Genomic DNA, 27,823 nt, shown 5'->3' with positions numbered 1-27,823 from the left:
GGATGGTTGGATGATGGATGGATGGTTGGATGGATGGATGGTTGGATGGATGGTTGGATGGATGATGGATGGATGGATGGATGGATGGATGGATGATGGATGGATGGTTGGATGATGGATGATGGATGGATGGTTGGATGGATGGATGGATGGATGGATGATGGATGGATGGTTGGATGATGGATGATGGATGGATGGATGGATGGTTGGATGGATGGATGGATGGATGGTTGGATGATGGGGGGTTGGGGGGGGTGGAAGGGAAGGAGAGAGAGGGAGAAATGTTACAGATGCGTGTTGGGTCCTAACTCAGAGCCTTGGAGACCTTCTCATTCTCCTATGAGGCTCCATATCAAGTGACCTGGCTGTGAGTATTTTGTCTTTCCAGTGACAAAATCTATGGGTCCCCATTATTGGTCCCATCCGTGGCAGGGAAGCCCCCAGTGCCTGGCCCTGGATGCCTCACAGGATGGAAAGGTGGCAGGGGGCAGCCAAGCCAAGGCCCTTTTCCTGTGCTGAGCTGGAGGAGCACAAGTAGGAAGACTTAAGCAAAGAGTCAGGCCAGGCCAAGGCTGAGCATGGTGAGAACAGTCATGGACTCTCAGGGCCGTTGGGAGCAGGAGTGCTCCTTCGTGTGGGGATGTGGAACAGGGCAGTGACTGCCGGCACGGACTGAGCCATCTCCATCCGCATGCTGGACTGAGCCACGGGACCCTGCCTCCTTCCTTCCTTCCTGGGTCCCTGTTATCTTCCCCAGGCCCTGTACAGGGCTCTGGGGATCATGTGGACCAGGAAACCCGGCCCTTGTGGGCCTCCGTTCTAGGGAGAGACGGCAAGGGGCAAGTCCGTACGCAGTAATGAAAGATCGTGTCGATGCCATAATGGGTGCCCTCAGCCGGGTGGGCCCACATGGGAGGTCTGGGCTCCCTCTGAGGTCCGGGGTCACTGTGACCGGAGCCACCAGCCCCCCAGTGGCCCATCCCAGGGCCCTGACACCTCCCACCCTGGTTGCTAGCCTGGGGTGCCCCCTCGGAGCTCTGCCAACCATCACAGGGAAATCTTGAGTTTGACTTCTCTGGGCGGCCAGGCGCGGGGGCATTGTGCTCCCTTCTTGGCAGGAAGAATGTTCCACTGAAGTAAAGTAATGGGGCAGAGACCCAGGGTGTACCCCCAGCTGTCCCATGTACCCATGAACAGTGGCTGCCGTGCCGCAGGCCAGTGTCTCTGGGCAGGCCCGGGGACATAGGGGTCAGCGTGACGAGGCCATGCCACGGGAGGCCCCTCCATCCCTCCCTGCTCCCTCCTGCCCCCATCTCTCGGGCACCTCCTGGCCTGCGTGGGGTCTACACCAGTGGCTTGATTTCATGGAAGGGAGGAATGATTTCATGCCCAGGTCAGCGAGGGCCGCTTTGCTTTTCCAGAGGTGGTCTGTGTGGTCATCTGAGTTTGCTGTTTGCAGAGTGACCCTGTGGCGGCTTCTTGTCCATGTAACCAGGCCTGCCGAGACGTGATGAGCCCCTGGGCTGTGGCTTTCATGAGACACAAGCCCTTGGGGTCCCCCCTGACCCTGGAGGTAGGATAGTCTCCACCAGAATAATGGAGGCCACGGGCTCAGAGGGGACGGGTCTGCCCTGGATGCCCAGCAGGGCTCAGAGTGGAGGGGCCCTGACCGGACCCCTCCCCAGGACCTGGGACTCAGACTCAGTGCCCAGGACGCCCACTGGAGGCCCAGCAGAGCCCACGTCCCCACCCAGGAGTGGTGCCTTTAACTCACGCCTCTCTCCTCTGAGACAGAGGAGAGCCGCCCTGCACCCCCCTCCCTCAGGAGGCTGCGGAGGTCCGCACCAGCAGCTGGCCTTGCTGTTAGTCCTTTAAGACACAGACCCTGCCCAGTACATCTTGTCGTAGCCCTCACAGAAAGTCGTACAACCGAAAGACCGCTCCTCTTACGGAGACCAGAACAGACGTGCGTGTGTTGACTTTTGAGGAGACGAGCATGTGCGTTGTGCGACTTAGTTCTTGGAGCCGACTCCCTGGCCTGTGGGAGCGGGACCCCTCCCAGCGAGCTTTCGTGCACGCTGTTCATTTCTGGAGAATTACCCAAGGATACGTGTGTGCACAAAAAGCCATTAGCTCTGGACTCTGGGGAGGTGGAGGCAGGTTCATGCATCCATGCCGGCTGCTACCTCGGAACACCCAGGCCAGGGCTTACCCCGCAGGGAGCTCGTGGCAGCATCCCCCACCTGCCTTCCTCCGGTTCCCCATCTGACGCCGGCAGAGGCAGGCGGCCAGGCACAGGGGGTCCCAGCTGTGTGACCTAGGCCTTGCATTAAGGCACAGTGACCCGCATGGGCGGACTTTCTCTCTTAGCACCACCAGTCTCAACGTGGTGTCTTTCTTAGCCACTCCCTGCGTGTTCATGCAAGGCTTTCCACCCGTCAAGCTCATTACCATCCCTGCCCGGAGCCTGGGGGTAATGGGGTGTGTGTAGATTGCATTTATCTCACGGAGCCTGTTAATCAGACGGCTCATCCCAGGGGAGAAGCGCCGAGCTCTCTTTGCATCCCAAGAGAATGTTCAACATCTTGCCACGGGTGTTTCTTCGCTGCAGAGCGTGGCGGTCTCTGTCCTTTATAAAGAATGACATGGCATCGGCCGGGGACCGCCGAGAACCCTGAGTGGACAAGTCTCACATGGTTGGGCCATTTTAGGTCAATTCCGGATCAGATCATGAAGAGTGAGGCTTCCATAATGATTCCAGAAGCTTCTGTGCCTTCTAACCCATTCTCGCTCCGTCCGGTCCCAGCTCTGCTCCCACTTCTTGCTCTGTCCGGTCCCAGCTCCGCCCCCACTGCTAGGGGATTCTTTGGGACCCTTACCGGAGCTGAAAGTTTCGTGTGGGTCTCCCCTGCCAGGACGGGAGCCCTGGGGCTCGGGGCTGTGTCCATCATGCTCCCCTCCGAAAGCGCAGTGCCCAGCCCAGCAGCGGACACACAGCCGACTCCCAAGAAGGGTTTGTTGAATGAATGAATGATGTTCCCGGCAGCTGGGTACACCAGCTCTGGGAAGGGAAGCTCCATTTTCAAAAGCCCTCACCACTTGCTGTCCCACAGCTCCTGTACCAAGAGTGGGCGAGCTACGGGGTCTTCTATAAATACCAGCCCATCGACCTGGTCAGGTGAGAGAGGACGCCGGGTAAGGAGGAGCGGCCCGGCTGCTCCGAGGCTGTGGGAGGCGAGTCCCTGGTTGGATGTCGGTTGGTCTTGACCATACTGAGTACTTATCAGCTGCCTGAACTTGAGAAGCTTGGGAAGGGCCCCCGGGTCCCCCACAGGCCCGTAGACTCGCTGGGGGCTGGGCTCTTCCCATCACATTCATCCCCCTCTCCTGAATCCCCAGCCCGGCTCGACCCTGCTGGGTGGCCACTGGGGCTCCTTGCACGGCTGGTGGAGGGGGAGGAGGACATTGTCCTGTCTCCCGGGGTTAGGAAGGGGAGCAGATGTATGTCCTGTGGGGACCTGCAGACCAGAGTCCGGCCATGGAAATTCTGAAGCCCCTCAAGGCGCCAGGGACGCGGAATGTGAGGAGGGCAGCTCCAGGCTTCTCCAGGCCGGAGCCCTCAGACGGGGCGGGACTTGGGACAGAGCGGGCGACCTCCTAGGCAGCCCGCTGTGCCCGTACACCCCATTCTGGGCCTCACAAATGGAACGACCCGCTTCCCGGGACACAGAAGGGCAAGGGGCACCCCTGCCCCCGACGGCCGGCCCAGAGCCACCCCCCAACACCCCACTCTCTAAGCCCTGCTTGGGGGCTCGCGGGGCCAGGTCTAGCTGTTCCGTGCCGGGTGGGGAGGTGCCACTTGTCCGCACCGCAGGCCGTGAGCATGAGCCTGTCTCTGTCTGGCTTTGCCCTGTGGCACAGGAAGTACTTCGGGGAGAAGATTGGCCTGTACTTCGCCTGGCTGGGCGTCTACACCCAGATGCTCATCCCGGCCTCCGTGGTCGGCATCATCGTCTTCCTCTACGGATGCGCCACGGTCGACGAGAACATCCCCAGGTAGGCGGGTCTCCTCCCCACACACGCCCTCTGCTCCCGGAGGGGCCGCACTCCTCCCGCGACGGTGGCCCCGACAGGCCCCTGAACCCGCGGCCCTGGGTGGGGCGAGCGCTGTCTGAGAGCAGGGACCGCCGTTCCCAGTACAGACGCCCCGGGAGGCGCACTCCAGTCCGGAGGGAGAGGCAAAATAAGCATCCGGCAACTTTCCCTTCTTGGAAGGTGTTTTGCCCTGTTTTAAAGGAGTTTCCAGTCCTTCAGGGAGCAGGAAATTCACCGCTTCCTAGCGAGTTCAGGAGGTGAGCCAAAGGGCCCTGTCGAGGTCTCGTGCGTGGACTCGGCCCCCCGGCTCCCCACCCCCATCCCGTCCCTATGGCTCTGGGGGGTTCACAGAGATGACAGTCCTGCTGCGGTCCCCCCCACCAAGGGTTACACCAAGCAAAGGGAGCTCTTGGGAGAAAGCTGGGGCCCCCAAGACGGCCCCGTGCTGGGGAGCATGAGCTGGAGGCCGGAGGCTGCTGTCCTTGGGGGCTCGGGAGTGCCCTGTCCCTCCCCGCTGTGTGCCAGGGCCGCAAGCCCTGAGCCAGGGGTGACTGTGTTGTGTGTTCCGGACAACAGGCCCCCCTCGGTCAGGGACACTGCTGCCCGGCCTGTGGCCCTTCCTCCTACGAGCACGCAGGCTCACCGGGGAAGCCTGGGGACATCCATTCAGTTTTGTGGCTCACAACTCAGCCCGCGGTTCCAAAGCAGAGCCGTGGCTTGGAACATTCATCTGTAGTTCCAATCAGCGAAGATCAAACGAGTCCCTTACCTGGCCAGGCGGCCAGCTCGTCACAGCTCTGCCACACGGAAAGGCCATATCCGGCAAATTGTGGTGTAAATGGTGCTTTGAAGCATGAGTAACACCTAAAATATTTCCACCCATCCGGGATCAAAACGTTAAAGGAATCTGGCTTACGTACCCTTCAGGGCTATTCTGGGTACAGACAGACCAGAGGAAGCTTGTCCCTTTGTTGGCTAATGTGACAGGAGGCCACTGTGCTTGGGTCCGACAGTGGCTGTTGGGAACCCAGGTGTGATGTGGCCTTAGCTCCAGAGCCCCAAGGGACACGACAAGTGGCAGGTCCCCGGGGGCTTCTCCTCCCTCTCCTCCTCCCGAGCGTAGCCGGGGAGTCTCAGCCAGGGGGCTCTGCCTGGGCACGCCTGTACCACTAGGGCACCGAGGTCCCCGAGGCCAGGCCAGCACTGCCTCCTCCCGACACACGGCCAGGGACATGCACCGCCCTCACGGCGGATTCTGGACGCCCGCCCTCTTTCGGCCTCGGCCGCTGCCCAGTTGGTGCCTTGGGTGAAGCAGGAGGTGTGTGTCCCCCCTGGAGTGCGATCCGTCCACGTGTGTAGGGAAGGCAGAGGCCCTGCCCTTCGAGGTCCCAGCCGCCACCCCCAACCGGCCCATCCCCTCCAAAGAACAGACCTTCCCGTTCCTTGTCTTTATTTTGGCTGTGGCTGAGGAAGGGCGAGGCAGAGGGTGTAAAACCGGCAGAAAAAGGCTTTTTGTCTGGCTGGCCTCGTTCATGCCAACGGGGGAGAGGGCTGGCGGCAGGCAGAGCTGCATGGCCTGGCCCCTGCCCCCCACAGGGCTCTGGGCCACCCCATCCTCCAGCCAGGGCACCGGGGCCCTGGGCAGTGCAGTGACAGTGGGGGCCTTTATCAGCCCCCCAACGCCTGCCCCCCGGAAGGGCCCTTGGAGGAGAGGGAGCTCAGCAGGGGGCAGGAGACGGACGCTCACGCCCGCTGTCCAGGCTCGGTTACCCCCAGGGTCGTAACGGCGAGCACCACTGTTCCCAGGCCTTCGTGGGCTTTGCCCAGTTTCCCAGTGTCCGGACAGCGCTCTCATTCCCAGCACCCCCTTCTACAGATGGGGAGACTGAGGCCCAAGGAATCTGAGCCACCCACCCCAGGCCATACAGATTATGAAGGGGAGAGCCCAGCCCTAAAGCCAGAGCTGGCTGGCTCTGGGGTCCATGCAGCCACGCCGCCCGTGTGTACTGGCCCCTCTTGCACACACATGCACACACGCACGCACACACGTACACTCACTTCCCCAGGGGCTCCGAGACAGCAGCTCCTTGTCACAACCGTCTTTCCACGTCCGTGCCTGACACAGTGCCTGGCACACGGGGTTCTCACAGCGTGACTGAGGAGAGAGCCGGGACGCCCCCCATGCTGGCACAGGGGGTCCCCACAGCCTCCCAGCAGGTGTCCTGTTGTGGGCCAAGCATGGTTGTGTGCCTGAGTTCACGTGCACAGAAATAAGAAAGAAACACCCGCCTCCGCGCTCTTCCGCGTCTGGGAAAGTGCTCTCCTGCCTGGGGTCTACAGCTCAGAGTCTTGTCCGAGTTAGCAGGGAGGGGAAAATTCAGGGAAGGCTGGAGCCCGGGGGGCGGGGGAGGGACACCTTACTCTGGCTCCTCTCCTCACCTCCCAGAAGGGGAAACTGAGTCTGAGGCTAAAGGGACACAAGGCAGGAAGAGCCAAGGGAGGACCCAGGAGCAGGAGGCGAGAGCCCGCGGTCTGTGGGCTGCAGACGAAAACCAGGAAGGACCAGGGCCCAAGCCCCACTCTGCGGTATGACCCTCGGCACGTAACTTCCCCTCTTTGGGCTTATTTCTTCATCGATGATGGTGGGATTGTAGGGGTCCCTGCAGCTGGCCTGGGCCAGGTGGGTGCCCGTGGGGGCTCCTGCTTACACAGCTGACAGCCTTTGAGTATCAGTGACTTGCCTATTAGCGGGAGAGAGCCTGAGTGCCAGGGAGCTGGGGTGGGGGGGAGGCTCAGCTCCCCTCCGGCCCCTCCGCAGCAGCTGGGCTCCAGCCCCAGACTCCATGTCAGCCCAGAGGATAAGAACCTTGTTGAGCAGGACCCACTGTCCCGGGCAGGCACCCTCGGCTCCGAACGAGCCCTGCACGGTGGATGTCTCCCCCGCCTCCCCACCCCCGGGCTGCCTGTCGATGTGTTCCTTCCTGCCCAGCCACCTGTCTCCCCTGTGTGTCCAGAGCCCCCCTGAGGCTGATGCCTGGGTGGCCCCTGAGGCCAGCTGCCCCACCGCGTCCCCACCAGGACGGCGGAGCCCACGTGTGCTCTGCCTGCGACGTGCAAGGGCACGGGAGGGCACAGCCTTCTTGTGGCCTCACCTGTTCCTCTTGCTGGCTTCCTCACATCATGAAACCCTGGGCAGCTCCCGCTACTAGAACAAGCCCGGACAGAGCCCAGCTGTTAGAGGACGCTGGCTGCTGTCTCTCTGCTTCTCCAAGAGGCGGCTCCCACGCAGGCCGTGGGTCCTGCTGCCTCTGGTCCACCCCGACCCCGAGCCGTGAGCACTCAGACGCCCCTCTCGGGTCACCCCGCGGTCTGGATGGGCCTGCATCCGGGGTGGGCTGCAGAAATTGCAGACCTTATGCAAAACGAAAATGCAGGGGCCCCATCCAAAATTGTGGAGAATTGTAAAGCAGTACCAGGCGCGAAAGCAACCTGAGGCCCTTCGGAGCACAAGTTACCACCCATGTCACCGGTGTCTGCAGGCGGCCCTAGAGAGCATGGTGGGGGACGCGGGCGTTGGCTGCAGCCGGCTAGCGGGCCTCACGGGGGTCACTTCACTGACCCCCACCCCAGCGCGGCGCCCAGCTTGGAGTCCCTACGTGTCCTGGGGACTTACAGGCCACCCCTGTCTTGCAGCATGGAGATGTGTGACCACAGACAGAACATCACCATGTGCCCGCTGTGTGACAAGACGTGCAGCTACTGGAAGATGAGCTCGGCGTGCGCCACCGCCCGGGCCAGCCACCTCTTCGACAACCCCGCCACCGTCTTCTTCTCCGTCTTCATGGCCCTCTGGGGTAAGCAGAGCCTGGCTGCCTGGCGTCTACGCGGCAGGGGCGACTTTGCCTCGGTCCCTCCATGGCCTTCCTTCCGCCTTGACATTTTGCACAGCTGTGTTGGCCTGGAATGGGCATGGGAGGGAGGCTCGGTGGGGGGACGGTGCCCTGTTGTGCCTGCAGGTGGGGAGGGTCCGGGCTGCGTCCTGGATACAGACTGGTTCTTCTGACCCACGCCTTACGGAAGGTGGAGGGGGTGTCTGCTCTTAGGAACGGGCCGTCTTTCCTGGGACCAGGTCCCTGCAGCAGTCCTGCAGGTCCCGCGTGCCCACTTTTTGGGGAAGGATACCAAGGCAGTTAGTGTTAGTATCCCAGGGTCACTCGGCTCCTGAGTATCCACGGCAAGGAAGGAATGTGGGGTTTCTAGAGCCGGTGCCCTTACTTCCACCTGCCACCCCGAGTCCAAGGCACAGGACTCATCCTTCAGGATGCTTCTCTGCTCTGGTACCCGACAGACGCCGGGGGCGTGGGCGGTGGGTAAGTGGTGTCTGATTGCGTTTCTGCAGATGTTTTTGGATTAGCAAACTGACCTGTTCCCTCCTCTGTGGTCCTGTGTTACCCCCTTGCCAGGGGAGGATTCAGAATCCGGGCCCTGGGCAGCTGTGTGTGGAGCTGTCCCCGGGATACCAGAGCCCCGGTCCTTGTCCCCAGGGACTCCCATCTAGTAGGAGATGGAACTGGGCACAGGAGCTAAGGGTCAGGATGCCTGCGGGAAGAAGTCAGGACAGACTTCCCAGAAGAGGTGTGAGCACCTTGAGCGGAGTTCTGAAGATGCGGTGGGCGGGGGTGCTGCGTGTTTGCGGTTCGGGGACTCAGTGCAGAAGCGGAGGGGCCGGGCAGAGCCCTGCCGGCACGTCCCAGAGCAGCACGTAGCTGCGTCGGCCCCGTGCACAGTGAGCGTGTGGAGGGCCGTGGGGGGCTGAGAAGCTGCTCGTTGTACAAATGGGGATGGAGACTGCCCCCGGCCAGCCAGATGCGCGGCTCTTACGGGTCCGTGTGACCTAGATGTGTGAGGATCCGGTCACGGAGAATTTGGTCGCGGCGCCCCAGTGCTGAGCGGAACGGGCTGTCCGTGTCACGCCAGAAGCCTCGACTCGGGAGCATTTTTCAGAATCGCAGAATCTGTGAGGTTGGGGCCTGGGCTTCCCAGCTCAGCCACTGCCCCGGGAGGCTGGGGGCTCAGGAAGGTCTGCCGTCGCAGGAAAAAACCACGGAGCAGAACCAGCTTCGTGATAGATCGGGGCTGACCCTGGGGTCCTCACCGGGCCTGATCTGGCTTCTGCCCAGCCTGGCAGCCTCCCTTCCCGCCCAAGGCGGTCCATTCAGCCCTGAGGTGGTGTTTGAGAGTGCTGTCAGCGAGGGGGGGCAGCAGCCAGCGTCCCTGCGGGGCTGAGGTTGCTGCCTGGCTCCCTGGAGGGGCGGCTGGAGCTCAGGGTGGGCTGAACCTGCGAGTTTGGAGGCGGGGGGTGCAGAGGAGCTGCGCGGTGTCTCCGGAGAAGTGGGAGGAACACGGAACGCTGAGTAGTGGGGCTGGTTCCTCAGTCACACTTCCACACTTGCTGGAAACCGCGTGGGGGGATGGGGCAGCAGGCAGCAGCTGCCAGCTCTGGGATGGTCCTGCTGAGGATGTGAGCCGCAGCCCCTCCCCTCAGATGCGCCCACCACCCCGCCCAGCCCGCCACCCTCCAGTCTGGACAGCAGCATGGTCCTGAGCAGGTCCCTGCCTGTGGGTCTCCCACCCCCAGGCCTCGTGCCCCGGGCCCCGCGCTGCAGCCACCCACCTCTGCCTGCTTGGCTGGGGCGTGGTTCTCCACAAGCACCCTCAGTGGGCCCCTGGCCAGCTGCACTGGCGCCTGCAGGGTCTCTGAGCCTGGGTGGCCCGTGCCAGGCCAGCAACCACCGGCGGTCCATAGGGTGACCCATGAGGGTCAGAGGGGCGGCTGCAGAGCCTCAGCCCGGCCTGAGGGCGTAGCTGACTCTCTAGGGCTCCCGCACTGTCGTCACACCCGCGGGGGGGTACCACCTGCCATGTGGGGTGGCATGAGAAGTACAAGTGTGCGTGACGTCCCAGCCGTTGTGGGGGGTGGGGGCAGTGATCAGCCACTTTTAGGATGTGCTTGTGTTCAGGGAAGCCTGGGAGGCAAACTGATGATTCCGCCGCCCTGGCGAGATTACAATCCTGGACTCAAACAGGAACAGAATGTGCAAAGGCCCAGTGGTAGGGATGCAGGGCCTGGTGAAGGAGCCTGCCGGGGGCAGGGAGCCGGGGGAGGGGGATGGGGGAGAGTGCAGGGAATCCCAGAGACCAAGCAAGGGCCCGCGGGGAAGAACTCAGTGTTCTCACCAGAAGGAATCAGGAACCAGAGCGGTCGGCTTGCGGCATGAAAGGTGTTTTTGTGTCTTATCCTTGAGTCAGAGACAGCAAGTGTAAAAGGCAGCTTGGGAGGAAGTGGAGGAAAGGCTGACCCAGCTCCGACGGGGACAGTGGCCCGGGGGCTCTCACTCGAGACTGAAGTGACAGGTGCTTGGGCCAATGGTAAGAAGCCAGGTTAATCCAAGGGGGCTGTGGGCGGCCATACCAGAAAGGGGGCTGGTGGGAAGGGCTGGAGCAGCGGTCAAGAGAATTTGACACCTCCTTCCCTGGCCCCGGGCTCCCCGATTTTGTCCCACCCATTCCCACTTTCCCCACGGGAAGCTCGAAGAGGAACCCAGCCCCCAGACTCCAGGTTACTGCCCCTCCAAACAAAGGGCCCCGGACAGAGAAAAGACATTTTGATCATTGCAAAGGACTCGGGTGCCTTGTTTCCACTCTCACGCGGGCCATCCCCAGGGCTGAGGAGAAGCGGCAGGCCTGGCTGAGCTGGCTTCATGTGAAGCGTGGGGGGTAGAGTTACAGCCCCTGCCCCACTGTGGATGGGAGTATCGGCCTCCAGGGCGCAGCCCGCCTGGACCTGGCCTCGGGGTGGGGAGGAAGCAGGCCCACTGCGTCCCTGGCGCACGCATGTCCTCTGCAGCCAGCCTCTCTGGACAGAACCTAACTTATAGGTGCGCGTCCTGTCTCCTCGGGCGACAGGGCCCACCCTCTCCTATCTGGCGACAGAAGCCAGCCGCGGCTGGAGCTCAGCACGGAGCCCTCTAAGGCTATCATCACCGTGCCTCCAGCTGAAAGCCGTCCCTGGCGAGTCTTCGGCGCCAGGCGCCGGGTGCGGCTCTGGCTGCAGAGCCCTGAAAGCTCCCTTGGCATCCGGCTGTCGCCAGTTTTCTTCTAAGTACAGCACCTTCGCTGTCCCCTGCAGGGACGTGCACCGGACACGCGTGGGGTGCCGCACTTCCTCCTCGGGACATCACCCCAGGGTGGACGCAAGCCGTGCCCGATCTGACAAGGGAGGGTCTGTCCCCTCCCCCACTCAGCGGTCAGGAGGAGGCCGGCCAGGCTTGTCCCTTGCTCGCTGGGCTCGGAACGGCCCTGACTGCCTGCAGCCTGTGCACCGCGGGTGATGGAGAGTATCTGGGACTGTCCATCCAGCCCAGCTCCGGGGAGCTCCTGCCCAGACCCAGCCTGGCCCTGCCCTCCCCACTGAGTAGCAGTGGCTCTGGGCTCATCTGTCCCCACTTGTCAGAGTGAAGGGTCTGTGCCCTAAATGTTTAAAACCCAACATTCTCCCTGTAGGGCCTCACACTGGGTTCCCACCCGACGGGATGGTTACCCCGGGACGAGGGTACAGCAAGGGAGGAGCCTGGACGCGGCGCCCTTGGGCAGCCCACCCCACGCTCGCCCCCCTGCCCCCACCACTGAGCCGGGCCGCAGGTTTTGCATGATGCACGCCTCCCCTGTCTCTCCCAGTCCTGGCTTTGCTTTGAAATGGTAGCAGCCCTTTTACCGATTTTTCCATTTGAGGGTTCGTCTGCAGGATTTGGGGGACACGGGAGTTCTGCCAAGAAGGTGTGAGACCTCTTTGCTGCAGCAGGGACCAGGCAGCCAGGAGACGGACTTTGCAGTGGGCACCCCGGGGTGTTAGCGGCATCAGCGCGCACATGTCGGCCAAGACGGGAGCTGGGGAGCCGTGGACTGTGCTAGACTCTGCCTTGTGCGGTGCGGCCGCGGAGCCAGGAGGCGGCCCCTGCGTGCCAGGACGCGTGCTCGGAGCAGGAGGCAGATGCAGGCAGAAATAAGCAGAGCCTCATGATAAATGCCGTCCGTTAGGTCTCTTAGCGGCAAAGGCCGTCTTCTGAACAAGGCCGCATGAAACCCTAGGGCACCAGCTCAGCACGGGGAAAGATTTCCAGCAGTGAGCCCTGTGTCGCACTAGGTAGTGAGCACCCTGTTCCAAGGGGAATTCAAACTGTGTGGAGGACCCCTTGCTGGGGCTGCTGCACAGCATAGGGAGGCAGTAGCTCTGTGCGGTACCACTGCCCACCCTCACCTCTCTGGACCCTGGGTCCGCCAGGAATTACCTCTGTGCCCCCCACTGCCCTCTGTTCCTCATTCTCAGCCTCCCTGGCTTCCTCAAGACCTCAGCGCTGCTCAGCTGTCCCCAGCTGGTCGGGGCCCAGGAAGCTCCAAGTAGAAGCCAGAACACCTGCTGGGCGGGCGCACAGCCTCCTGGGTCCCTGCCCCGAGCCAGGAAGGCCCACCTGGCCGCACATTCGAGCCCCCAGAGAAGCTCAGCTTGCACAAACTGCCGGTCAGACGCTTGGGTCTGAGCCACCACTCAGCTGGGTGGACTCTGTGCCAGGATGGGTGGACGCAGGGAAGCAGTCACCGGAGCTGCTGGGTCCTGGGCCGGACTCAGGTTCAGATCTCTTAGCTCGTCCCCTAGCGGCTGTGTGGCCTCAGGCAAGTGGCTTCTGCTCTCTGGGCCCCAGGTTCCCCATTTATAAAATGGGGGGGATAACGCAAGCCACCTGGAGCTGTGCCGGGAGCCTCGAGCGCGCCGTTCCTTGTGACATACTCGGGGCCATGCCTGGTGCCAGCTCTCACGTCGGCTCTGCGAGCACGTGCTTACCGGACGTGTGCCAACAGCCTGGACCGCGGAGGCCGGGGCTCAAACCTGTACTTGGGGGCCTCTGGAGGTCGTGTCCCTTCACCCGCTCTGGAGGAACACCCGCTTCCGCGAGCCGGGCCCTGCGCTCTGCCGGGCACTGTGCTGAGTGTCGTAGGTGCATGACTCACGCGTGCCCCCGGTGACCGCAGGAGATGGACAGCTTTATTGCCCGTCTGACAGATGAGCAAATCGAGGCAACTTTCCCCAGCTTACACCGGAACTGCCAGGCAGAGGCAAGACTCAGTCCCAGCACTCTGGCTCCAGCAGGGCCGCTGGGCCCCCCTCCGTCTGCCCACACGGTTACCCGCTCCCGCGGACGTGCCTGCTCCACAAGGGCCTTTTTACTCCTGACCTGGACGGCTTCCCCATCTGTCCCCAAACACACCTCCCTCCCCTGCAACCCTGCGCTGAGGGCTGGCTGACTATGCACCAGACCCTGCTTGGAGCCCTGCCTAGGTGACCTCTGTCCCGGTAGCCCTGGAGGGAGGGTGGGGTGTTTCCACTGAGGACACTGCAGCACAGAGAGGGTGTGGCTTGGGCAAGGTCACACACAGCAGGGGGATCTATCCCTGACCTGACGGATCCCGCCCCGGCCCCCTCTTCCCAGATCTACACGAGTGTTCTGGTCACCCCTCTTCCTGCAGACGTGTTCCCAGCTCTGTTCCGCAGCCTCCTGGGGGAGCAGAGAGTTTCCCGGAGCCGGTCATGGGGGCAGGCAGGCAGGCGCCGCTCAGCCGGGCAAGCCCACAGGGATTCCATCAAATGCTGTGCTCCTGCTCCAGGAAGCCAGTGTGCCCGGTTCCCCCTTTATTGAGCACCTACTGTATGCAGAGAGCCTCAAAGGTCTTGGCGGGCCCTTCCCAGCACCCCGTCCTTGAGAGACAGACGTGACTCCATCCCCTGGGATGGAGGGAAAGAGGCAGCTCTGCCTCTGCTGCTTGCCGCCCCCCCACCGCCTCCAGCTTCACTTGGGCCGGGGATGGGGTTGGGGGACAACAATGCGCCTGTCTGTCAAGTGTGAGTTCCGTCCACACACTCTCATTTGGGGAAAAAAATAATGAAAAAGCCAAACTGCTCCCAGGAGGCACTTCCCTTTAGGAAAAAAGGAGCGTATTATCAATCAAGACAAAAGCCACAGGAACGAGCCTGCAGGGCTCGGGAGGTGGCCCAGTGGTCCAGCCCGGGCGGGCGGGCGGAGGCAGAGGGGGCGGCCCCTCGGTCCTGCAGCGCCACAGTCACGTCAAGCGTAATTAGCAGAGACCTCACGGCCAGTTTCCTTTCAATCCCTTATTCAGGGACTTGCTCACTGCCCTCCGGGGGATCCTTCTCCCACTGGTCCGTCTTCTTCCCCGTGTCCTTTCTTCTCCTGCCGTCCGGCTGCTGACATTTCCGCAGACGCAGTGACAGGGCCTCACGTCCCCACCCCCCGTGGGGTCCGCTGGCTTCGGGTGCGGACACGCCGGCTCCAGAGACTCCAGGTTGCTCCCGCCTGTGACGTGTGACGTTTCAAAGCCTCCAACAAGGTGTCCCACAAAGCAGCTTTGAGCCCCATTTACCTCTTTGCTGTGATCAGTTTTCTGAAATTATGGCGTAATAATGGGGTTTTAACAGCTTGTCGGTTCCGTGCAGAACAAAGGAGTTTGTTTGATCTGAGCCCGGCTGCAGAAGCTTGGGAAGGCGGCTCCGACCTGAAGGAGACGCGGCGGGTGGTGAAGCCCCTGGGGGCGTGCCCCGCCCAGCACCCCGAGCCAGGTGGGGGTGCAGCGGGAGCTAGTGTGGGCTTCTCGCTGGAGCTCCACAGCCGGGGCAGCTCGCGAGGGAGGCCCGCTCGGAGGGACGTAAGGAGGGTACCCGAGCCGCATCTCTTCCGAGAACCCCTGCCGCTCCTGCAGCTCTGGGCAGAGGCACCCCCGGTCCCCCCTCGGAGGAGGAGATGTGTGCGGCGAGTGGACACTCGGGCTGTTGGGAGCCAGAGGGTCGGAGCAGGTCTCTCCTCTTGGGGGCGGCCTGTCAGGGTGGGCGCACCCCTGGGCTGGTGCAGAGGGAGCCGCTGAGGCCTGCCTGACCCCAGGGCTCCGGGCGGCAGAGGTGAGACCAGACGAGAGGTGGATGGAGGGAAGTAGGACAGACAATGGAGCGGTTGGTGCTTCTGGACCCTGGCCGGCTGCCAGTCCGCCGCCTCCTGCCCCCCGGCCCTTGGTACCCCACAGTCTGCTGCTTCCTGTCTCAGGATCTACAGGAAACATTCTGGGGGATCCACACCCCATGTGGCCCTTGAACCTATGGTCAGCCTCTTGGCCAGACCCGGGGCGATGCTCCCGCGGGAGCCAGGTCCCGGGAACGCACCCCGTGGGCCCCCACGTGCGGCTGTGGGCTGCCTCGTGACGGCCTCCAGCAGGCTCTGTCGTCCAACCGCCCGTGCGGACGGGGAACTGGGGGCTGCAGAGGCCGGGTGGTCACGTGCCCGAGCTCCCGCCTGGATGTGATCCAGGCTCGACCCAGGGTCCTGCGCTCACCTGCTGCTTCCGGGCTGCCCCACAAGAATGTGTTTGTCTAGCATTGTGTCGCTGGGACAGATGTTTAAGGAAAGATGAATTACGGCTCAGCCACCTGCTTCTGCTCTCGCCCGGACTCGCTCGTAGGTGTCTGCCTATGTGCTCTGCTGCCCTCGGGGCTCTGGACTCGGGCACCCGGGCCTTGTCTCTGGGCCCCCCTTGTGTGGTCATCGAGGCCGTTTCTTCTGTACGCTGACCAGGCTCGGCACACAGCTTGCCCCCAGGCCGGGGGAGCCACCATGCCAGCCCCAGCCCGTCCTGGCACCGGAAGGCGTGGGTCCAGGCCTTGTCTGCTGGCCCCTGATCGCTCAGAGCCTCCGTTTGTGCACCGGTAGGAAGGAGTGCGTTACCCCTGCGTGGAGGGCCAGAGGGTGCAGCCAAAAGAGAGGGGGCGGGAGCCACCCACGAGCCAGACCTCTGAGGGAAGGAAGGGAACCTGGCAGCGCCCACCACCACCCACGCAGGTGGAATAGGGCGCGGGCACGGGAGCGCGGTTGTGAAGGACGGATGCCCGAGCGTCCCCCTGCCTTTGCCCAGCCCTGTGGTTCACGATGCCCGTTGAGCTGAGACACTGGGCCTGCCCCCTGGGCTCAGCACGAGCCTCCGCATCTCCACTTCACTGGCCAAGCCTGAGCTCCAGGACTGCACCCCTTTGCTCCAGAGCAAAGCATGCGAACAGAGCCGCGGAGTCCGGCCGTGGGGCGCAGTGGGGTCTGTGGCCAAGTGGAGAAGACGCACCTGAACTAGAACGCACAGAGGGTCTCCTCCGCTCCAGCCTTCTGGCCCCAGTGCTTTAGGTTTTTAAAGAAGCAGAACATTATTCACTTTATATAACAGGTTTTTATTTCTTAAACATAATCAAGCCAAACGAGGCTTGGCCGTGTACCACCTCCACACCCAACCGCCAGGCTCCAGTCTTGGTCCTTGGCTGGGATACCTCTGGGAGATGTCCCGGTATCTGTCTTAAGATTCACAGCACGTGCTCTAAGCAAGCGTGCCTTGGTCAAAAAGCGGCTGCCCAGCTGTGTGACCTTGGGCCAGGCAGTCAGACTCTCTGTGCCTTGCTTTCCACTCGTCCATACGATGGCAATCCAGGTTTGCTCTAACCAGAGCACTCAGTACGGCTGTGGTCATTACTCCCTTAACATAAGGCTGGATGGTACAGTGCTTCAGTGTAGACTCTGTGCCCAATAGAATTCGGTTCAGACCCCAGTCCTGCCCGTAACCTCTGCTTAGCCTCAGGTGGGGCATTTAACCCTCCCTGTCTCTGGGTCGCTTGTAAATCCACGAACGGAAATCGTCCTACCGCATAGCGTGGCGGCGACGGTCAGGTTCCCAGCGTCAGTGAATCCCGAGAGTAGAGCACAGTCCGAGGCGAGCCCCCTGCGAGGTAGCTCCGTTATTAGCACACCGCGGGCTGGTGACGGGAGGGCAGGGGCCCCGAGAGACGGAGGTGGGGATGGCCAGCCAGCGAGCGGGAAGACAGGTGGAGGACGCAGGAGGCAGGGACGCGTGGCTAAACGGGCCAACCCCTGGGTGTCTGCAGTCACCCTCCCGCACGGTCCAGCTCTCGCTCGGCCCAGGACCGAGAGGAGGGGCTGCCCGGGTGGGCGAGACCAGGACAGAGAAGGCATGAGGCGCCTTCCAGAACGGGTCAGTGTGAGGCAGGCCGGACCTCCTGCTCCCTCCGCAGCAGCTGGAGGACATGTGGGAAGAGGTGGAGGAAACTGCCTCCTGTCCTGTTTCTTGGGAGGTCGTGCAGCCACAGTCGGGTCTGCTCCCCGGCCTGCTCTCGGGGCCGGCTCCCTCGCAGCGGGCGTCTGGCTCCCGCTGCCGGGCTCCCCACGGCACTGCCACTCAGGGTCTCTCTGCTGAGTGCACCTCGTACCCCATGGGGTTGCCTCCCTGTCCCCTTGCTGCCCCATCTCCCTGTAGGCTCTGCCAATGGGAAGGCCAGGGAGAGGTCAGAGGGCGGCCGAGGGGAGGGCCGGGTACTTCTCCCCACCCCACCCCGGCTTCCCGGCCTCTCTGGCAGAGGCTTTGCCGTGCCCACGGCTCTGACACCCCCAGGAAGGCGCCCCCTCCGTGACGCTGGCTGTTTCTGGCTCCAGCATGTCCGTGTCCCAGCAGCCTGCACCGGCCTCCTGCTGTCCCTAATCCCCAACCCTCTCTCTGTCCTCCGCCTGTCTTCTGCGCTGCTGCACGGCCTGTGCAGCCAGTCCCCAGGGCGGAATCACGCCCCCTTGAAAGACCGAGAGGCGGCTGATGCCCGGCTGTGCCCACTGTGCCCAAAACTGGCCGTCGCGGGGGCCCTGTTGTCACCTGTTCACATAGAGGGAGGCAAACTGACAGAAACTCTCCGAGCCCAGAGACGAGCCAGACTCAGCCCCGCGTCTTGCCTGTTCCAAAGCTGCACCCCCACTGACGACGGACCCCGCCGCCAGGCGAGCGCCAGACCTCGTTCTGTTCCATCTTGAGCCCCTGCTTGTCAGACAAGCCGTGCGATTCCTCCTCCCGTGACGACTGGGGTTTAAGGAGGGTCAGGTGCGGCTCTCCCAACAGTGCCGGCAGCTACCCCTGGGACCCCTGAGCGCTCATTAACCATACGACCACACCCGTCCTGACCCCTACCCTCGGCCTCTGCCGGAGCATTAATAGTCACAGACTCGGCCGGGGCATCTCCGTGGTTCTGCGCTCCCGAGAACCGTTCGTTCGTCCACGAGCACGGCTGGCACCTGTCCATGCTGGGCTGTGGGCTGGAAATCCAGACGGACGAGGCGGCGTCCCCGCCCCACGCACCAGAAGGACCCCTGTACTGGGAGAGGGGACACTGTGAGCAAGCGAGGTCCCAAGAGGGGTTGGGTTTTCCCGATACTGAGAGGGATGATTGAGGGCTTCCTGGAGGAGGCAGTGTTTGAACTATGTGGAGTCCATTGGGAATATGAAGTAGAACAAGGCAGCTAAGAGTACAGCTCAGCAGCCAGACTGTCCGCAGGGATGTGAAGCTTGAGTGAGCGGCCTTGGCCTCGCCTCTCCCCAGCCTCGCCTTTGTGACCTCAGCACCCCTACCTGTGACCGGGGGCCCTCAGGATCGATGGAGCAGGGTGTTAGGAGCAGGGGCTCTGGGACCAGCCTGCCTGGCCCCTCGCCGGCTGGCTGAGTAACCTTGGCTGGGACTTGATGTCTCTGGGCCTCAGTTTCTTCATCTGTAAAATGGGATAGTGAATGTCCGTGTCCCGTGGGGTCCGCAGGAGGGCAGAACGGGTGGACTGGTGTGAAGTGCTTGGTCTGGCGCACTGGTCCCTGGATCACTGGACGGCGCCGGGGACAAGGGTGCTCTTGTGTCCTGGGTGACTTGGCTCTTTCTCCCACCCACAGCCGCCACCTTCATGGAGCACTGGAAGCGGAAACAGATGCGGCTCAGGTACCACTGGGACCTCACGGGCTTCGAGGAGGAGGAGGTGAGCAGGCTGGTCCCCGCGCTCCCCGGGCCCTGCCCCTTCTCCCTGGGGCTAAGTCGCCAGCAGCTGCCGGGGCGCCATTTTGGGGTCTCCTGGAGTCTTAGATCTCGAAGCTCCTGTGGACATGTGCCTGGGTTCCCTGTGTGGACCCCCCACGTCCGGCACAGCCTGGAGGGTCTGGGAGGGGACTGCCGCCGCCCTCATGGCCGAGGGCCCAATGTGGCCTCAGCCTTGACCCCCAGAGCCCGCTCTCCGCCTGCAGTCGGACCCGGCGGGGCAGTGGGAGCGAGGCCCTTCCTACGAGGAGGGCAGCCAGGCACTGCGTGTCTCTGGGCACCACGGAGAGGGGCGTTCAGGAGCGAGTGGCCACTGGGCTGGCAGGGGGCCCCTGCCCGAGGCCGCCTCAGGAGAAGCTTGCCGCCGCCCCATCCCTGCATCACCAGCCCCGGCCAGAGTGCCCGGGGGGTGCCAGGGAATAAGGGGGACACGGCTCTCACGCGGCCAGGCCACGGAGCAGGGCCCGCAGGGGCGCCCCCGACCTCTCCTTAACTTTATAAAGCACATGGCTATTTTTTATTTCTTTAAGTAAATTCTACCCCCAGTGTGGGGCTCGAACTCCCAACCCTGAGATCAGGAGCCGCACACCCCACAGACTGGGCCGGTCAGATGCCCCTAGTGCTTTATTTTATTTTTTTTTTTTAAGAGCGCTCTCAGGCACCTTCATCATGACGTGGAAATTTCTTCCACTGATTTTTTTTTTTCCGCGTTCCTCTCGTACGCCCCCCATGGCGCGCTCCCTCCTGGGACGAAGGGCCGGTCTGCCCAGGAAGCGGCGTGTGGGCTCTGTCCTGACAATGTCGTCCATAGCCGAGGGGACGAGGGTCTGCCAGGAGGCGTGCAGCGGCTTGGCGACGACAGATCTCGGGGGCCAGGCTGCAGGGTCCCATTCCAGACGGCCCCCACCCTCGCCGTGTGACCTGGAGCAAGCCCTGGGCCTCCGTGTCCTTGTCCTCCCTCGGTGGGTCTTGAGGGGGCCTTAAAGGGTCAGTAGGCCTGGAGCAGGGCCCAGCAGGTGCGAATGCCCCAGAACCGGTCACCCGGGTCGCCGCCCCCGGACACAGCCCTCATCCACAGCAGGTCCTGTCACCCCGTTCCACAAGTGGCCGCATCCGCCCTGGTCCACCGCCAGGCCATTCCTCGGGGGTCCGGCCGTGCATGGACCTTGGCGCTCTGCCCCCGCGGCCCGGTCAGGGCCAGGCGTCCCCCAGGCTAAGCCACCTTCCCTGTAACTGTTTCTATTAGGAAGATCCGAGTAGAACTGAAAGCAGTCATCGTATTATTTGAGAAGATTTAGAATGTCCTTTCCACCATATGGCCAGGGCAAGGTGGGGGGACGGTCTCCTCTGTTCAACCCCAGGGGACCCATCCACCATCTCCTCGCCCTGACAGCTCAGGAACTTGGTTTTGGGGTAGTGATCAGAGCCAGCAGGCACAGGTCCCTGGCAGGCTCCAGTGAGTCCCCCGAGGGACACTCCCGCCCCCGTGGCTGGCCAGGGCCCCCTTGGGGAGCTGGTGACTCCGGGGAAGCCTCACGGAGTCTGACCTGGGGTTGGGGCCCGGCGCAGAGGGAAGCCCGTGTCCAGTTGGCCGGCCTGCGGGCTCTTTCCCTGGGTCTCCCCCATTGCGCCCTGTGGGGCCTGCAAAGCCCGCGAGCCACAAACGTGACGCGCTCAGGGGTGACTTCAGCTGGTCCCAGCCCCCACATCCGCCTCGATCCCTGTGTCCGTCCGCCTTCTTCCCAGTCTCCAGAGGGCGCGGCCTCTGACAGAACAACACAAAGTAATGAACTCTTTTTGTTTTTGTTTTTAACGTCCTGGTTCCCCGAAGGAGGCTGTCAAGGTTTGGATCTTTTGTCGCTCCTCTCTCTTGCCGCAGCCTGTCTCCCTGGGAGAGGGGCCTTCTCACACACTGACCCGCCTGTCTGTGCCGCAGCCCCTCACCGCGGGCGGGGCTCTCTGCTTCCTCCCCCACCGCTGGGCCTCTCGTACCTCGGTCTTCTGTTCCAGCGCCCTTCGCTGACCTGCTCTGGGCTCCGCCGAGGCCTGGCACCTCCGGTCTGCCCCTGCTCGCTGACACTTACTGCTGTCTCTTCGATCCCCACAGCTGCGGATGGAACATTCTCAGGGGCCAGTTCACGGCTGGGTGTTCACTGTGAGAAAGCGGGAGGCAGGGCGGGGGGCAGCCTCACACACACTACCCGCCCCCGGGTCATGGACACCGGTGGGCTGGGGTTCCCACCCAGAGAGAGAATCCTGGGTGGGCCACGGACAGGGAGTTCTAACGGAAATAGTACAAGCAGCCAGCTACGAACTGCCCCCGGAGGGTGCCCACGGCCAATGTAAGGACTGAATCTGTTGTGTGTGCTCATGCCGAGGGTCTCAGACACAATTAACAAGGCTTCTCTTGAACTTGGTTTCTTTCACAGGACCATCCCAGAGCTGAATATGAAGCCAGAGTTTTGGAAAAATCGCTTAGAAAAGAATCCAAGAACAAAGAGGTATGGTGGCCTTGCCAGTTGGCTTTCCCAGCAATAAAACATTGTATGCACCCAGCAGTATAGACCAGGGGTTCAGCAAACACCGTATGCACACAACAGTATAGATCAGGATTTGGTAAACACCATGTGCACCCAACAGTATAGGCCAGAGGCTCAGCAAACACCGTGTGCACGCAACAGTATAGACCAGGGGCTTGGCAAACACTGTGTGCACGCAACAGTGTGGGCCAGGGTTTGGCAAACATTGTATGCGCACAACAGTATCGACCAGGGTTTGGTAAACACCATGTGCACGTAACAGTATAGACCAGGGTTCAGCAAACACTGTATGCACACAGCAGTACAGACCATGGGTCGGCAAACACCATGTGCATACAATAGTATAGACCAGGGCTCGGCAGACACTGTGTGCACACCAACAGTGTAGACCAGGGCTCAGCAAACACTGTGCGCATGCAGTGATATAGACCAAGGGCTCAGCAAACACCGTGTCCTCATCAATAGTATAGACCAGGGTCCAGTCCCCTGGACAAGGTCCAGAGCATTTATATCTGACTCTGCAGGCCTCTGTCATAATAACTACTCAATTCTTTCTGTAGCTTGAGAGCAGCCGTAGACAGCAGGTAAACAAATGGCCCTGCTTGTGTTCCCATAAAACTTTATCTATAAAAACAAATAAGGGGCCAGGTCTGGTCCACAGGCTGAAGTCTGTCCAACTCTGCCATGGGGCTCCCTCCTCGAGCTACCCCGAGGGTATCCCAAGCGTCAGCCAGCATTTCACCATCAAACCAGGTAGTTTGCAACTTTTCAACAGGACACCCACCATTTTCTTACGTCACCCCTTGTGTTTGATGTCAAGTTGTGAAACAGGAGGATTTGTCCCACCGCCCCCCGCCCCCAGCATCCCTGAGCAGATGGCCAACTCCTGGTTTCCCTCAGAGATCCGGGAATGAGAGGGAAGTGTTTTGTGATGTTCTGAAGATCACCATCTTTCTATAATAAGTGACTTACCCCCAAACCTCTCATTCGAGTCAGCTGTCTTATGTTCACGGCCTAAACGCTGGCAGTCAGAGCTCTAGAGGTTCCTAACGAGGGGGTTTTATATGCCCTGGGACAAGCACAGAGCGCCCCGGCCCCCGGCAGCCTCTGCCTGCGGCTGGGGGAGGTTTTGTCAGTCCTTGAAGGATGGGAAGCAGACGCTCCTGCCCGTGCCCCCATGCACGCCTCAGCCTCTGGCGCTGATCAGGAGAGCCCCTGGGTTTACCGTTCCTATCGCCGTGGCACCCGGACGGGGTTTGCTGGATCCACACGGCCAGGGGTTGCGATTGCTCTGGAAACTGCAGCCTCCGAAGTCCGACGGCCTGCCCCTGGGTCACTAAAGCCTGTGTCCAGGGCAGCACGCCCCCCCCCAGCCCGGGTCAGGACGTACAGCCCCTTATAAACCCGTCCACCCCGTGGTTTTTCTTTATGGCGGCGCCCCTCGGCACGAGCCCGGGTGAGTATGTCATTCTCATATGACACGTGTCCGTCCTTTCAAGTCCAGACTGTGACCAAGCACAGGCGCGGCCCCCAGACTCCGCCACCCGCCCCTTGGCTGCAGTCCCCAGCGACGAGAGCACAGGGTTCCTTTCACACCTGCGCCTGGCAGGCCACACCCCTCATCTCTTCCTCTGTGTCACTTGGCTCCCAGCTTTAATTTGGGGCTTTAATTTCCCCTCCCCCCGGGAATTGCACCCGATTCAGTCGCCAAAGAGAAGGAAGGTCACCCTTCAGCGACAGGGGAACGGGCGTGGCGTCCCGTGATACACACCCTTGCAATCACAGGGACCGCCTCCCGGGGGAGCAGTTCGGAGCCCCCCAAAGCCGTTCCTGGGGCAGTCGCCCGAAAGCCCCATCTCCCGTCCCCACACCCTTTCCTTTAGAACGCGGGCATCTGCCCCCTCCCACCGGTTCCAGACGCCCGGGACCCACGTCGGCCTTGGCCGCTGGCGCAGCGAGGGCGGGCCCGCGGGGACACGGGGGGGGGGGGGGCGGGCCTTGTCCCGCTTCACCCCACGTGCTCTCTTGTTCCCTCCACCTGCCCTCAGAAGCGCCGGCATATTCCAGAGGAGCCAACAAACAAATGGAGGCAGAGGGTTAAGACCGCCATGGCGGGGGTCAAATTGGTACTTTCCTCTTGCGGGGGCCGCGCGAGTCATGACTGTTTGCAGACCGTCCGAGTCCGTCGTGGTTTCTCCTCAACGAAGTCTGACTGTTGTATCTTTCTTTAACATCCGCATCCACGCTGCTTCGTCTTCCCGCCACCCCCACGGAGCTGCGTGCGACGGGTGTCCTGATGTCACTGCATGGCTTCCGTGGGTCCGTGGAGGGGGTGCGGGGGGGGAGCCCGTGGTGCGTGCTTGTCACGGCTGCCCGTGCCTGGTTCCCCATCTTCCCGCTCACACGCATGCCGCCCGTGGGAGGTGACCGCCGGGCTCCCGCCCTCGTCCGCATTCTCTGTCCTAATGCGTGCATCTCTCCGTTTTAATCATCCACTTCCATTCGTTCTGGAAAGATCATGGGTTAGTGACAAGCTGCTGCCCAAGGGCCCCACCAGCCCGGGCTGTCCCCGAGCCGAGAGCCTGCAGGGCCCGTGTCACCACGGCGCACCGTTGCTACGCGGCAATCGGCGTTTTAACTTGTAATGCTCGTGGCCTGTTTCAGCTTGCCCCGTGCAGGGAAAATAACTATTATGGTTTGGGTGGCGGAGGGCGAAAAACATCTCCGACCTAACAGCCTTAAAGTGAGGCTGGGGCCGGACGCAGGCGTCCCCCAGACGCGGGGCCGATAGGCTGATGTAGGAAAGCGTTTGGCGCTGGGATGCCGGGGACACAGAAGGGTCTCGTGGTCTAACACGAGTATCGCTGCTGTTCCCCGGCATCGTGTGATAGGTGAGGAGACCCCACACCCTTCCTTGGACACTAGTGGGTGCTTTCACTTGTCACCTGCGGGCGTGTTTTCATAAAGATGTTTCTGAGTGTTTCTGTTGTCCAGTTGTTCACGCACACTCCCGCGCGTGCACACAGCATCTCTCCGCCAGGACAGGTCCCATCAGGTGACCCGACATTGTTTTGTGTTGCAGACGGATAAGGTGAAGCTGACCTGGAGAGACCGGTTCCCAGCCTACTTCACCAACTTGGTGTCCATTGTCTTCATGGTAAGTTCCGGAAGGCTGCGGTGGGAGAGCTCAGTGCCGCCCACGGGGACACAGTGTGGTGTTCCGCTGGACCGGAACCCAGTGTCAACATGGCATTGGCTCTCGTCCCAGGTTCCACCACTGCCCCTAAAGTGGCAAGGGGCCAAGGCATCTGCAGGGACCCCAGGGTCCCTGTAAAAATGACTGGCCTCTTGTCCAGCCCGGAGCTTTAAGTTAGAGCCCTGAATGTGCCCCAGTCCTGTGGCCTGGGTACTCAGGGCCTGGGGTGGCCATGAACCAGGGCCCGAGCGCGTGTCCAGCAGCCCAGGGGCCATGCAGGGCGTCTCCTCGAGTCCTCACAATCCCGATGTGTCCCCCTCCTCCTGATGAGGAAACAGGCCGCAGGTGTGGCCCCCGTGCCACCCACTGGGCTGGAGGCAGTAGGCCCCTTGCCGGTCAAGCCTTCTGCCCCAAGGGCCCCACAGCCCTGTGCAAACTTCACCGGAAGCAGGGGCTGGTCTTGGTTTTCCTTCAGGGATGAATCAGTCACAGCTCGCCCCCCCCCCCACCCAGGAACTTCATTCATTGAGCAGATCCTGTCTGAGAGCCTGCGATGCCACCCCCCCACATGCCTAGTCCCAGGAACACCAAGGTGAACCCAGACGCCCACGGCTCATTGAGTCCGGAGAGGGCCTGGCCCACAGGGGTTAAGACTGCTGGCGGGCTCGCCTGTCATGGGGACACACACTCTCTGGCAGGAAGCAGGGGACACCCTCCTTCCTGAGTCACCCAGCAGGCCAGCCGCCTGTCTGTCCCTCCACACGCTGGCACAAGGCCGCCTCTGAGGCCGGGGCGGTGCCTTCCCCTGGGAGGGGCCCCTTGGCAGGAGCCAGGGGGTTTCCAAGGAAAGCCCTCATTCCCGGAGCCAGCCTGGGAGTGTGGTCAGGGTGTGGCTGGGCTGCCCAGGCTTCCTGAGCGGGGTGTGGCCACCATCAGGCACCCACAGACGTGTGCAGAAGCGGAGGGACAGACCCGACATCTCAAAGAGGAGCATTCCTAGATTTCTGATGGCTGCCGTCTGCCCCCTTCCAAGCCGAGCCCCGAGACACAGCGCAGGCCCTCGCCCCAGCGGGGTATCCCAGGGACCGTGAGGGAACATCTTAGCAGGACCGGGCCTGCCCTCTGTACCCCACTCGGGAGGAGGTGACACAGGTCACAGAGGGGAGCAGGAGCCCAGAGCCTGGCCCGCGGCTGGACTTGGGTGGGAGTGACAGCCAGGCATAGCTAATCCCTGTCCTCAGTGCGTCCCGTCCCGGGGTTAGAATCTGCCTGCATCCACACCCCAGTGCGGGGCCGCGTGAGGACCAGGTTGTCTCCAGCGAGTTAGGGCCTTTGAGGAAAAGTAAGAGAAACCCAGGCAGACAGACTGCTCCACACGGAATAAACTCACCCGCCTAGGCAGGGCTCACTCCCCCTCCCAGGCAGCCGCCTGCCCGAGCTTTATGGAATGTTCTGGTCCACCAGTGGATTTGGCCAGGCGAGCGAGAAGCCAGGTGTGCGGGTGGCTCGTGGAGAGGTTGAGAGAAGGGTCCCAGGCTGTCCCAGGGCCCGCGGCCCTACCCCGCGCCCACCCAGCTCCGGGACAGTCCTCCTCCCGCTCAGGACCACCCATGTTTTGGGGAGACCCCCTCCCCCCCAGAGTCAGCCTGCCTCGCACAATGCAGGCCAGCTGGGTTTCAGCCACCTGGTGCCCTGCTGGGGTCAGTGGGCAGGAGGGAAGGCGTGGAGCCCCATGGCCGGTGCCGGCGGAGATCCCGGGAGTGTCTGGCTCGGCGGACTCACCTGGCCGGTCCAGAGCCCGTCCGTGTTGAAGCCGGCCCTCCTCCCTCTGCAGATCGCCGTGACCTTTGCCATCGTCCTGGGAGTCATCATCTACAGGATCTCCACGGCCGCCGCCTTGGCCATGAACTCCTCCCCGTCCGTGCGGTCCAACATCCGGGTCACGGTCACGGCCACCGCGGTCATCATCAACCTGGTGGTCATCATCCTGCTGGACGAGGTCTACGGCTGCATAGCCCGCTGGCTCACCAAGATTGGTGAGTGCGCCTCCCCGGGGCGACCACGGCCCCTCCCTGCTGTGCGCCCTCGGGCTCGTCACTTAGCCTCTCTGAGCTTTGTGCTGGTGAGAGCTGAGCACCTGCCCACATGCCTCTCCCTCCTTCTAGAGGTTCCAAAGACAGAGAAGAGTTTCGAGGAGAGGCTGATCTTCAAGGCTTTCCTGCTGAAGTTCGTGAATTCCTACACCCCCATCTTCTACGTGGCTTTCTTCAAGGGCAGGTAGGGACAGCGGTTACTAAAACTTGCTCGTGTCCCCACCTTGTTCCTACCGGGGCAGCCAGAGGCTCTCCTCACCATCTCCCTGCAGGGTGGAGGCCCTGGGCCCAGGGCAGAGCATTCAGAATGGCTCCTAAGGCCACTGAGCTCCTGGAGAGGCTCCTACAGGGGGCTCAGAGCCTCGGAGACCCTGGGCAGAGAGCTTCCTCTGCTGCCACAGTAGGCCGAGATGACTGAGGGGATTAGGGCCCCAGAAGTGGGTTAAAAAAAAACACAGCCACGGCCAAGTTGGTGTTCTAAGCTAGTGCCCAGACCCCCCGAGCCACTCCAGGCTTGGAGGGGCTTGTGGCCCACCCACCAAGACTCCCCATCACCCTTTCTGCCTAGAGCTAGCAGGTCTGATCCCAGAACTCCTCCAAAGGCTTCTTCCCCAGCATCATGGGTCCCAGAGCCCAGCCAAAGGGTCCAGGCTCCCTGCTATCATCCGTGACCACAGAGCAGCCCCTCAGAGGTCCCCACCCCTCCCCAGCCTGACAAGGCCATGGCAGGTGGTGTTGCCTATGCCGGGCAGCTTTGCCTCTGTCCTCACACCACCGCCACCCCGGCCCCCTCCCTCTTGGCTTCCTGCTGACGTCCTGCCTGGTCACGCATCCCTGGCTTTGGGAGCCCCGGGAACACGCAGCCACAGCACACCGCGGAGGTCGTGTC

The 27,823-nt window shown here is 62.3% G+C and overlaps 1 protein-coding gene across 2 annotated transcripts in view; it reads left to right on the top strand.

The window, feature by feature from the left end:
- Positions 1-27,823, top strand: part of ANO1 (anoctamin 1) — a 69,451-nt gene that overhangs the window by 22,706 nt on the left and 18,922 nt on the right. The window contains exons 9-17 of one of the 2 annotated variants that reach the window (XM_059399172.1): positions 3,114-3,178; positions 3,922-4,056; positions 7,789-7,949; positions 18,967-19,049; positions 21,535-21,606; positions 23,694-23,771; positions 24,728-24,802; positions 26,676-26,877; positions 27,007-27,118. In XM_059399172.1, the coding sequence (XP_059255155.1) occupies positions 3,114-3,178; positions 3,922-4,056; positions 7,789-7,949; positions 18,967-19,049; positions 21,535-21,606; positions 23,694-23,771; positions 24,728-24,802; positions 26,676-26,877; positions 27,007-27,118 (983 nt within the window). The remainder of the gene's footprint in view (positions 1-3,113; positions 3,179-3,921; positions 4,057-7,788; positions 7,950-18,966; positions 19,050-21,534; positions 21,607-23,693; positions 23,772-24,727; positions 24,803-26,675; positions 26,878-27,006; positions 27,119-27,823) is intronic. The other variant, XM_059399180.1, reaches the window with a different exon arrangement.

Source organism: Mustela nigripes, chromosome 1 (genome assembly GCF_022355385.1).
Source record: "Mustela nigripes isolate SB6536 chromosome 1, MUSNIG.SB6536, whole genome shotgun sequence".
In the NCBI taxonomy this organism is placed as follows: domain Eukaryota; kingdom Metazoa; phylum Chordata; class Mammalia; order Carnivora; family Mustelidae; genus Mustela; species Mustela nigripes.
Note: the sequence above shows the minus strand (reverse complement) of the source record. Positions and strands in the feature narration are given on the sequence as shown.